Source organism: Bombina bombina, chromosome 10 (assembly GCF_027579735.1).
Source record: "Bombina bombina isolate aBomBom1 chromosome 10, aBomBom1.pri, whole genome shotgun sequence".
Lineage (NCBI taxonomy): Eukaryota > Metazoa > Chordata > Amphibia > Anura > Bombinatoridae > Bombina > Bombina bombina.
Window position 1 is genome coordinate 192,803,466 of NC_069508.1, and position 12,107 is coordinate 192,815,572.

The 12,107-nt window shown below is 38.6% G+C and overlaps 1 protein-coding gene across 1 annotated transcript in view; it reads right to left on the bottom strand.

Annotated features, from left to right (window-relative positions):
- LOC128640795 (ubiquitin carboxyl-terminal hydrolase 24) overlaps positions 1 to 12,107 on the bottom strand; it is a 385,043-nt gene that overhangs the window by 37,566 nt on the left and 335,370 nt on the right. Inside the window, exons 49-52 of the mRNA XM_053693215.1 lie at positions 8,813 to 8,878; positions 8,039 to 8,102; positions 5,974 to 6,052; positions 5,480 to 5,555 (exon numbers count right to left, since the gene is read on the bottom strand). Coding sequence (XP_053549190.1) covers positions 5,480 to 5,555; positions 5,974 to 6,052; positions 8,039 to 8,102; positions 8,813 to 8,878 — 285 coding nt within the window. The remainder of the gene's footprint in view (positions 1 to 5,479; positions 5,556 to 5,973; positions 6,053 to 8,038; positions 8,103 to 8,812; positions 8,879 to 12,107) is intronic.

Below are 12,107 nucleotides of genomic sequence, written 5' to 3' on the forward strand. Positions count from 1 at the left end.
ACAGGAACAATGCATTAAATTGGTTGTAGAAGGTAACCTTGCTGAACAAACATCTTTTTAAGCAAACCCTCTAATTTTTTATCCATAGGATCTTTGAAAGCACAACTATCTTCTATGGGTATAGTGGTGCGTTTGTTTAGAGTAGAAACCGCCCCCTCGACCTTGGGGACTGTCTGCCATAAGTCCTTTCTGGGGTCGACCATAGGAAACAATTTCTTAAATATAGGGGGAGGGACGAAAGGTATGCCGGGCCTTTCCCATTCTTTATTTACAATGTCCGCCACCCGCTTGGGTATAGGAAAAGCTTCGGGGGGCCCCGGGACCTCTAGGAACTTGTCCATTTTACATAATTTCTCTGGAATGACCAAATTCTCACAATCATCCAGAGTAGATAACACCTCCTTAAGCAGGGCGCGGAGATGTTCCAATTTAAATTTAAATGTAATCACATCAGGTTCAGCTTGTTGAGAAATTTTCCCTGAATCTGAAATTTCTCCCTCAGACAAAACCTCCCTGGCCCCCTCAGACTGGTGTAGGGGCACTTCAGAACCAATATTATCAGCGTCCTCATGCTCTTCAGTATTTTCTAAAACAGAGCAGTCGCGCTTTCGCTGATAAGTGGGCATTTTGGCTAAAATGTTTTTGATAGAATTATCCATTACAGCCGTTAATTGTTGCATAGTAAGGAGTATTGGCGCACTAGATGTACTAGGGGCCTCCTGTGTGGGCAAGACTGGTGTAGACGAAGGAGGGGATGATGCAGTACCATGCTTACTCCCCTCACTTGAGGAATCATCTTGGGCATCATTTTCTCTAAATTTTGTGTCACATAAATCACATCTATTTAAATGAGAAGGAACCTTGGCTTCCCCATATACAGAACACAGTCTATCTGGTAGTTCAGACATGTTAAACAGGCATAAACTTGATAACAAAGTACAAAAAACGTTTTAAAATAAAACCGTTACTGTCACTTTAAATTTTAAACTGAACACACTTTATTACTGCAAATGTGAAAAAGTATGAAGGAATTGTTCAAAATTCACCAAAATTTCACCACAGTGTCTTAAAGCCTTAAAAGTATTGCATACCAAATTTGAAAGCTTTAACTCTTAAAATAACGGAACCGGAGCCGTTTTTATAATTAACCCCTTTACAGTCCCTGGTATCAGCTTTGCTGAGACCCAACCAAGCCCAAAGGGGAATACGATACCAAATGACGCCTTCAGAAAGTCTTTTCTATGTATCAGAGCTCCTCACACATGCATCTGCATGTCATGCTTCCCAAAAACAAGTGCGCAATAGAGGCGCGAAAATGAGGCTCTGCCTATGATTAGGGAAAGCCCCTAGAGAATAAGGTGTCCAATACAGTGCCTGCCGGTTATTTTACATAATTCCCAAGAATAAAATAATTCCTCAAAGCTATGAAGTATAAAATCTGCTTATATATCAATCGTTTTAGCCCAGAAAATGTCTACAGTCTTGAAAGCCCTTGTGAAGCCCTTTTTTTCTTATGTAATAAAAATGGCTTACCGGATCCCATAGGGAAAATGACAGCTTCCAGCATTACATCGTCTTGTTAGAAATGTGTCATACCTCAAGCAGCAAAAGTCTGCTCACTGTTTCCCCCAACTGAAGTTAATTCCTCTCAACAGTCCTGTGTGGAAACAGCCATCGATTTTAGTAACGGTTGCTAAAATCATTTTCCTCTTACAAACAGAAATCTTCATCTCTTTTCTGTTTCAGAGTAAATAGTACATACCAGCACTATTTTAAAATAACAAACTCTTGATTGAATAATAAAAACTACAGTTAAGCACCAAAAAACTCTAAGCCATCTCCGTGGAGATGTTGCCTGTACAACGGCAAAGAGAATGACTGGGGAAGGCGGAGCCTAGGAGGGATCATGTGACCAGCTTTGCTGGGCTCTTTGCCATTTCCTGTTGGGGAAGAGAATATCCCACAAGTAAGGATGACGCCGTGGACCGGACACACCTATGTTGGAGAAAATGGCATCACAGATAAAATTATTAGCATGCTGAAGAAGAAGAATAATATCATGAGAATCACGATGTGTTACTTGTTGCGCTAAAGTTTCCAACCAAAAAGTTGAAGCTGCAGCAACATCAGCCAAAGATATAGCAGGTCTAAGAAGATTACCTGAACACAGATAAGCTTTTCTTAGAAAGGATTCAATTTTCCTATCTAGAGGATCCTTAAACGAAGTACCATCTGACGTAGGAATAGTAGTACGTTTAGCAAGGGTAGAAATAGCCCCATCAACTTTAGGGATCTTGTCCCAAAATTCTAATCTGTCAGACGGCACAGGATATAATTGCTTAAAACGTTTAGAAGGAGTAAATGAATTACCCAAATTATCCCATTCTTTGGAAATTACTGCAGAAATAGCATTAGGAACAGGAAAAACTTCTGGAATAACCACAGGAGCTTTAAATACCTTATCTAAACGTTTAGAATTAGTATCAAGAGGACCAGAATCCTCTATTTCTAAAGCAATTAGTACTTCTTTAAGTAAAGAACGAATAAATTCCATTTTAAATAAATATGAAGATTTATCAGCATCAACCTCTGAGACAGAATCCTCTGAACCAGAGGAATCATCAGAATCAGAATGATGATGTTCATTTAAAAATTAATCTGTAGGGAGAGAAGTTTTAAAAGATTTTTTACGTTTACTAGAAGGAGAAATAACAGACATAGCCTTCTTTATGGATTCAGAAACAAAATCTCTTATATTATCAGGAACATTCTGCACCTTAGATGTTGAAGGAACTGCAACAGGCAATGGTACTTTACTAAAGGAAATATTATCTGCTTTAACAAGTTTGTCATGACAATCAATACAAACAACAGCTGGAGGAATAGCTACCAAAAGTTTACAGCAGATACACTTAGCTTTGGTAGATTCAGCACTTGACAGCGATTTTCCTGTAGTATCTTCTGACTCAGATGCAACGTGAGACATCTTGCAATATGTAAGAGAAAAAACAACATATATATAAAGCAAAATTAATCAAATTCCTTAAATGACAGTTTCAGGAATGGGAAAAAATGCCAAAGAACAAGCTTCTAGCAACCAGAAGCAATAAAAAATGAGACTTAAATAATGTGGAGACAAAAGCGACGCCCATATTTTTTCGCGCCAAATAAGACGCCCACATTATTTGGCGCCTAAATGGTTTCTGGCGCCAAAAATGACGCCACGTCCGGAACGCCAACATTTTTGGCGCAAAATAACGTCAAAAAATGACGCAACTTCCGGCGACACGTATGACGCCGGAAACGGAAATAGAATTTTTGCGCCAAAAAAGTCTGCGCCAAGAATGACGCAATAAAATGAAGCATTTTCAGCCCCCGCGAGCCTAACAGCCCACAGGGAAAAAGTCAAATTTTAAGGTAAGAAAAATGTTAAATTAAAATGCATTATCCCAAATATGAAACTGACTGTCTGAAAATAAGGAAAGTTGAACATTCTGAGTCAAGGCAAATAAATGTTTGAATACATATATTTAGAACTTTATAAACAAAGTGCCCAACCATAGCTTAGAGTGTCACAGAAAATAAGACTTACTTACCCCAGGACACTCATCTACATATAGCAGATAGCCAAACCAGTACTGAAACGAGAATCAGCAGAGGTAATGGTATATATAAGAGTATATCGTCGATCTGAAAAGGGAGGTAAGAGATGAATCTCTACGACCGATAACAGAGAACCTATGAAATAGACCCCGTAGAAGGAGATCACTGCATTCAAATAGGCAATACTCTCCTCACATCCCTCTGACATTCACTGCACGCTGAGAGGAAAACCGGGCTCCAACTTGCTGCGGAGCGCATATCAACGTAGAATCTAGCACAAACTTACTTCACCACCTCCATCGGAGGCAAAGTTTGTAAAAACTGAATTGTGGGTGTGGTGAGGGGTGTATTTATAGGCATTTTGAGGTTTGGGAAACTTTGCCCCTCCTGGTAGGAATGTATATCCCATACGTCACTAGCTCATGGACTCTTGCTAATTACATGAAAGAAAGAGGAAGTTAATGAGGCCACACCCGGTCACATGGAGTGCCATGTAGGACCGCCCCTGCTGCAGGATGAAAAAGCACGCCAAACTGATAGGCTGTACAGTTTATCCAAAACGAAAGTAAAACCTGATTGTTCCCACATCTGCCAGAGCCTCATATCACACGTCGCAGCATAAAACATAATAAAGCAAATCATGTATAAATCCCCTCTGTTCAATAATCCCCTTCCAGAGATATTAACCCTTGATTCCATACAGATAAAGGAGTCACACTGTGACCCTGTCTTCTTACGTTATCATATGATATAAAATGAAACGATCTTACCAGAATCATCGCCGTGGAACAGACACACAGCATCTCAAGTTTGACAGTCTTGTAGCATTGCACCTGACATGGACTTGAGTGATAGAAGCAGGCAGTGAAACTCGTCAACACTGATTGTATACGAGTCTGGATGGTTTTGCAGAAAGACTCTCCCTGTATCTCCAGACCCTAACATTCGTCAATGCTCTCACTGAGAGGCTGACAAGACTACTTAAAACTCCAGTCCCATAGCGAAGAGTACTACCCTCCATAAGAGACTACTCCGACACTTCTCTGCCATCCTCCTGTGACGAAAGGCAAAGAATGACTGGGGGAAGAAGGGATGAGGGGAGTGGGGGAGGTATTTAAGCCTTTGGCTGGGATGTCTTTGCCTCCTCCTGGTGGCCAGGTTCTGTATTCCCACAAGGAATGATGCCGTGAACTCTTCTCATATTAAGATGGAAACTATTCTAGGAAAGAATTGTTAGAAAGTTGTGTCATGGAAGACAGGTGAGACAACACAAAGATAAATTAATTAGCGGATGATTCTTTATTACAGGAAGAAAACACAAATCTGGAATTCCAAAATCCAAATTTATTCTGAAATCTAAACTTTTTTGTTCCGTGGCCTTTAAGTCAATCTTTTCTGCATATGTCTGATTTTGTTTTTGTGTACTAAAATGTAAATAAGTCTTTTTTTAAAACAAAAACAAATATTACCTTTCTGACTATAGTACTTACTGTCTTTCTGAGTGTACTTTGTATACAAATGTTTTTTTAAAAAAAGATATAAAACTACCTTTAGGCTGCAGGTATAAACTGTATTATGACAAGTAAATATTGCCCAAATGAGAAGATATTGTTGTCTACACTTAATTATATCCCCTTTCAACACTGTTCCATTTTAAAGATGCAAATATTACAAAATCTAAACCTTTTCCGGTTCCACACAGTTTGGATAAAAGGTTTTCTACCTGTATTATGAGAAGGTCAGGTGGTCCTTTCAAATACATCTAAATACAACATTTAAAACACAGTATTACAGTAACAAATCTAGCCACTTATACTGGTCCTTCAGAGGTTTTAATATCAATGAACACTTTATGAATAATTAGACCAGATGTTACCTTCTTCTGTAACCACTGAACCGCCCAGCTCCAATGGTGAGAATTTTCCTTAAAGTATTCTTTAGCAGCAGGACACCTTTAAAAGAAAACAAAACAGCTACAATAACCACAAACCAATAAACATGCTTTTTATTATAAATAACGCCCCAAAAGTAGTAATTTAATAAAAAAGGAGATCAAAGTAATAATTTTAAATAAGTTATTTTATATACGTTTATTAAAAAAAAGCAATTAAAGAGACATTAAAAAAATAAGTCTTTGTCCCATGCTCCCTAGAAAGCAGATTCAGTTATACTGCAAGGAGAATGGATACTGCAGTATGCCCCATTTATCACCTGCTAGTTTCATGTAAGCCACTAACATTTTCACACACTTTTTTATTATGTAATTTGTTTCCTTTAATACAGGGTTCTTCAAACCACCCATAATAATGAACATAATTATACTGGGGTATGTGTGACCAGGATAAGTCAAATCAGAACTTTTCTACTTACTTTTGGGCAAGCGTAACAAGGAACTTCACACACTGATAGCAGCGACTACTGTCCACGTGGTTACTGTGATGCATCAGAGCTGTAAAATAAGTTTTTCGTAATGAGAGCGCCTGTTATTGATCACAAGACTAACACATTTTCCAGTAAAAAATGATATTTATATACATATCTATATATAGCAGTTTATTGTTTAAACCTATTTGTTTGTGCCTCTGCATTTAACCGTAACAAACCGTTAAACAACTGGGAATACACTGATCGGTCAGTCCAATACTGCACAGGAACTACTTTTTTATTGGAGATATTAAAGTGATGGTAAATGATTATAGTTTTAAATGTACCTGTAGAAAGGTGTTGACATCCCCATGAATACTGCTATATTTAAATTAAATTTTTAATTTATTTAAAAAAATATTTATAATCTGTTTTAATTTCATCATATTCTCCCCGGTTCCCTTCCATGGTCTTTATATAGTGTAGTGATATAGAGAGCAGCCCCACCCACCCTGTACATATTAGATAATGCCATCTCCCATTAGTTAGAAGAACTGCGTATACGCAGACATGCTAGATCGCAAAACTCATTGTTTGCATTAAATGTTGCAAGGACATCTGACGTGTGACGCTATAATAATGTCACTTTAGGCAGGTCTTGCGCAGCAATGTTATATCTGTCAGTTTTCCAAATTAAGAGTGAATCGGAGCAGGACTACCCTGTGGAATAGCACGCATTTGTCTCTCACAAAGATTCGACAGCACATTAAAATCGTCAAGTCGTATGGCAATGCTTTTGATTGGTTGAAGGAGATAAGCATCACCCAAAGAGAAAAAGACAATCTAGGGAGGCAGGTAGGGGGAGTATTAGATGTGAGTACTATTAACTGTGTACAATGGCGGCACAGTTTATATCTGGTTAATGAGGATTCTCTCTCGGTTTAGAAATCCTTCCTATGTAAATTCCTTGTTGAAGGTGGTGCACTAAATGGAATGTACTCACAAGAAGGCGTGTTAAAGATGCGCCTTTATTAAAAAACTGCCAGAATCTTATAAAAAAAAAAAAATACCAGTTTAATTAAATCCTTTGCAAAAATCTGAATACAGATAAAACCAATCAACTGTTTTTTTTCAAGAGCGAATAAAATGTATCTTAGCAGGTTAATTAATTAGAATACTAATTAACCAGATAGAAACTGCGCCGCCATTCTACTTGCGGTACAAGAGACACCAGGGATGGCTGTGTTCTTGAAGTATTCAAAGGGAAGTTACTATTTCATATCTTATTTAATCTGATAAATTTGATTCAATTTGGTTATATTGTTTCTGTATTGCATTGTTTTTTGCACGCAAGTACTATTGACCCCTTCAGGATGGGGGCTACAAAGCAAGATTGGAACCACGTTCTGATGGTAAACAAGGAAAACAGCAAGTCACAGGATCATAACCTTGATCACATGACTAACGTTGCGGATTGGCTCCTGATGGACTGCCAATAAAATTGTACCTAGTAAAATAAAAAGTATTGTTTCTTTTAAGAAAACCATATTAAGGTTAAGAGCTTATTGGTTCTCTAAAGCTATATATCTATAGCTGCTGATTGTTGGGCTATATTCATAAAGAGATGAATTGCAGGTGACTTGTAGTTTATTTGAAATCTTTCATTTACTATGCATTATGCAGGGCCAAACCCAGTGAGTATCTCCTGCAAGCAGTCGACTTAGCCCAGCACAATCCATAGTTAATACTGCATACAATTCACCTGCAATTCTCCTATTTCAGGTTATTGTACACAGCATTAACTATGCAATGTGCAGGGTTAACTCAGGGCCAAACTCACTGTTTTTGGCCCTTCATAATGCATAGTTAATGGCGGTTATTGAAATGTTTAAATTTGCCTGCAATTCACCTCGAAAGGAACAGACCCCATTGTTTCTTCCAAAGTCTATACGTGGTCTTGCAAGAAGAGAAATCTGATTAAAAAAAACAAACTCTGGCATATTTCATAAATAAATGGGCAGCGAAAGACACGGTATTAAGATTTACAAGCAACAACCTAAAATCTACTTACCTAATAACCCATCTGTCTCAAATGCAAATTTTAGCCGGTGTAACTGTAAGGGATCTTCAATAACCTATAGAAGAGAGTAAATGGAGTAATTCTCACAAAGGGATGAAAAGGTAAAAAAACTTAAAGGGACGCAAAACTCAATTTTTTTCTTTCATGATTCAGATAGAGCAGCAATTTAACTTATCTGAAAAAACAGGAATGTAAGCATAGGAGTCGCCCTGCTTTTGGTTCAATCATGAAATAAATAAATTGGGTTGTGTGTCCCTTTAAACGTGCATGGGTGCATTTCAATTTTGATTCTAAGCATTTTTGCCATACACTTCCATTAGAAAAATTGCCTTGCTTCTAATAAAAGTTATTCCTGTTTTTCTGCAGCATACTCGCATATCCTGTGAGGGCCGTGCACTAGTATTCAAACAAAACACCACCCCAGAGAGTCAGCATTAGCCTGTATGACACAGAAGCATTACACACCACTGTCAGCTCTTGTGATGTTTAAATGCTGGTGCACAGCCCTCACAGCATATGTGCGTATTCCGCAGAAAACAGAAATAGCTTTTACTAGAAACATTTTTGCAAAAATTATATTTTAAATGTAAATGCAATCATTCTATCCCTTTAAAAACATAATCTTGTACAAATTGGAACTAATAAAACCCCATAAGATATTTCATTAAAACTTTATCGCTAGTGCAGTATTGATACAATTTCAAGCAACTCAGCTGCATAATGACATATAAAGTTAAGCATATTACAATCATTTTTAGTACATACCAAAATTTCGTGCAATAAGGTAAATGTGTTCTTCAGTTCATGAGGAGGAGCAGTCTCTAACTGATTCTGCAGAAATGGTAGATTTGCGAGTTAAATAGTTTGAAACATTTTCCTGCGCTCACAATATTTGTATTTTTGCAAAAAAGAAAATGTATGCTTACCTGATAAATGTATTTATTTTTTGACACGATAAGTCCATGGATCATCTTAATTACTGATGGGATATTCACCTCCTGGTCAGTAGGAGGCGGCAAAGAGCACCACAGCAGAGCTGTTAAATAACTCCTCCCTTTCCCTCCCACTAGAGTCATTCGACCGAAGTTAGGAAGAGAAAGGAAAAGCCAAGGTGCAGAGGTGTCTGAAGTTTAGAATAACCCACAACCTGTCTAAAAGAGCAGAGCGGGCCGTGGACTCATCGTGCCAAAAAAGAAATACATTTATCAGGTAAGCATAAATTTTCTTTTCTTTTTTAAGACACGATGAGTCCACGGATCATCTTAATTACTGATGGGATTCAATACCCAAGCTAGAGTACACAGATGATACGGGAGGGACAAGACAGGGAACATAAACGGAAGGCACCACTGCTTAAAGAACCTTTCTCCCAAAAACAGCCTCAGCCGAGGCAAAAGTGTCAAATTTGTAAAACTTTGAAAAAGTGTGAAGAGAAGACCAGGTTGCAGCCTTGCAAATCTGTTCTACAGAAGCTTCATTTTTTAATGCCCATGAGGAAGCAACAGCCCTTGTGGAATGAGCCGTAACTCTCTCGGGAGGCTGCAAGTAGTTTGCTTGGCTAAGGTGGAAATAGCCCCTTCTACCTTAGGAACTGTTTGCCAAGCCTCCTTGAAAGAGTCAGCTATAGGAAACATCTTTTTAAAAATAGGAGAGGGAGAGAAGGGAATACCTGGTCTCTCCCATTCCTTAGAAACAATCTCCGAAGCTTGCTTTGGCACTGGAAAAACGTCTGAGTAAGAAGGAACCTCGAAATATCTGTCCAATTTACTTGACTTTGCAGGAGCGACCACTACTGTGGAATCACAGTCGTCTAAAATAACCAAAACCTCCCTGAGTAACAGGCGGAGGTGTTCTAGTTTAAACCTGAAAGTTACAACCTCCGAATCAGTCAGAGGCAATGAACTTTGAGTCTGAAATTTCGCCTTCCGATGGAACCTCCATACCCTCCACCTCAGTTCCCTGGGAGGGTACATCCGAGATTGCCACCATTGCATCAGAAAACTCACTTACTGGGTGTTTGTCTTTCCTCTTACGTTTGCCTTGCAGCATTGGAAAAGCAGACAACGCATCAGAAATTGTGGAAGACATAAGCGCAGCTATGTCTTTTAAGGTAACTCCAGCTGGCGCTAGAGCAGAAGTACAGGGCACTGCTTCAGAGGGCGTTAAAGTTTGGGACGCATGGGGAGAAAGCTGCGGCATACTCTGAATCTCATCATTAGACTCCTGAGAAGCATCCGCTGTTGAAAAATTTTGCTCATGAAAAATCTTTTCCCTATAACTTAAAGCCCTCTCAATACATGAGGGACAGAAAGGGATTGGTGGTTCCACATTTGCATCCAAACACATGGAGCAAGTAACATTTTGCACGGCTCCTATGTCCATACTTAAGCACAATAAGATGACAATATAATAAAAATTTACTTTTACCGAAAAAAACTTTAACAATAAAACGTTACTGTCCCTTTAAAATTTAAAAAGGTAACTTTTTTACTAAATGAGGAAAAATGTGCTCATAAAAAGGTCATAAATTAATCAAATTAGTTTAATCTCAAATAAACTGTTACTGTGTCTTAAAAATTTAAAAGGTAACTGTTTTACTGCAATAGGAAAAACGTACCCCATCAGCTAATCAAGAAAAATTCAAACACCCTTACACCTCAGCAATTCTGCTGAGGCACCTACCTTCCAACCGGACTCACTCCCTGATCTTATTTTTTGGAACTGGAACGATCCAGATCTTCAGGACCCTAATAGCGCTACAACCACTTGCTTAAATGAGTAAAGAACCATGCGGTTTTAGTGCTACAAAGTGCAGACGTCCATGCTACACTAGAACGGCTGAAAACTGCTCAGCTAACAGGAAGCGTGTGAAATAGATAGCCCCGCCCATTGTGGGCGTTACAGAAAAACTCATTACCCGATCGGCTAATATGTTTGCATAAACCATTAGGGAAATAACCACTGTAGTCAAAAATTGAGCATAACTCTTAGCCCCAGTGCCTGTACTTATGGCTGTCCAATACCCTCCAAATAAGAGAGCTTGATGTTAGATATGTGCATGGCGAAAAAATTTGGTTCGGATCGATTCGGAATTTTTTGAATTTCGGTTCGGATCGATTCGAAAAATTTTGAATCGTTTCGGATTCATAGAAATTTGTCTGGATTTGGTTCGGAAATTCGGAATTTCGGTAAGTGTTAGGTGGGATTAGACTAGTATTATGTACTGTACATTAGGTGTAACCCATAGCAGAGTGATATAACCTAATATACTGTACAATACTAGTGTAATCCATGGCCATCCGAATTTACCGAATAAATCCGAACTAATTCGGATTTATTTGGTAAATTTGGCAGTATTTTAATTCGGAAATTCGGTTAGATCCGAATCTCCGAATCGATCCGAAACGAATTGCACATATCTACTTGATGTCCCAACATAAAGAGTCCCTTGTTAGAGCCTTATATGTTATCCAGTGATAAGATTAAAGTGCCCACTTTCCTCTGAGTTTTATTTTCCCAGAACAAAAAAAGTCAGCACTTACCTTTAACTTTGTCTGACAGCAGGACAGTCCAGCAGATTTAAGAGGTCCTCTCCCTCCCATAGCCCTGTGGAAAATGATAAAGCCTGAGTTAAGTTTGCTTAGGCTATCAGGATAAGGGCAGCATAAATGTATGGGAGGCGCAGTGAGAATTATGTGCCACAAGTTCCCATTGCTCTAAAGCCACCAAAGCCCTGCTGAAGAGACTGATATGGACTACGGCTACACCCTAGAACAAAGTAGCACAATCTTGCACTACTTTAAAAATAATAAACTCTTGAATGAAGAATCTTTTCTAACACCTAACTTTACCTCTTCCTAGCACTAACGTAGGCAAAGAGAATGACTGGGGTGGGAGGGAAGGTAGGAACTATTTAACAGCTCTGCTGTGGTGCTCTTTGCCTCCTCCTGCTGACCAGGAGGTGAATATCCCATAAGTAATGAAGATGATCCGTGGACTCATCGTGTCTTAAAAAAGAAATCTAATTAACAACATGCATCGCTCAAATGTTCTCTTCTCT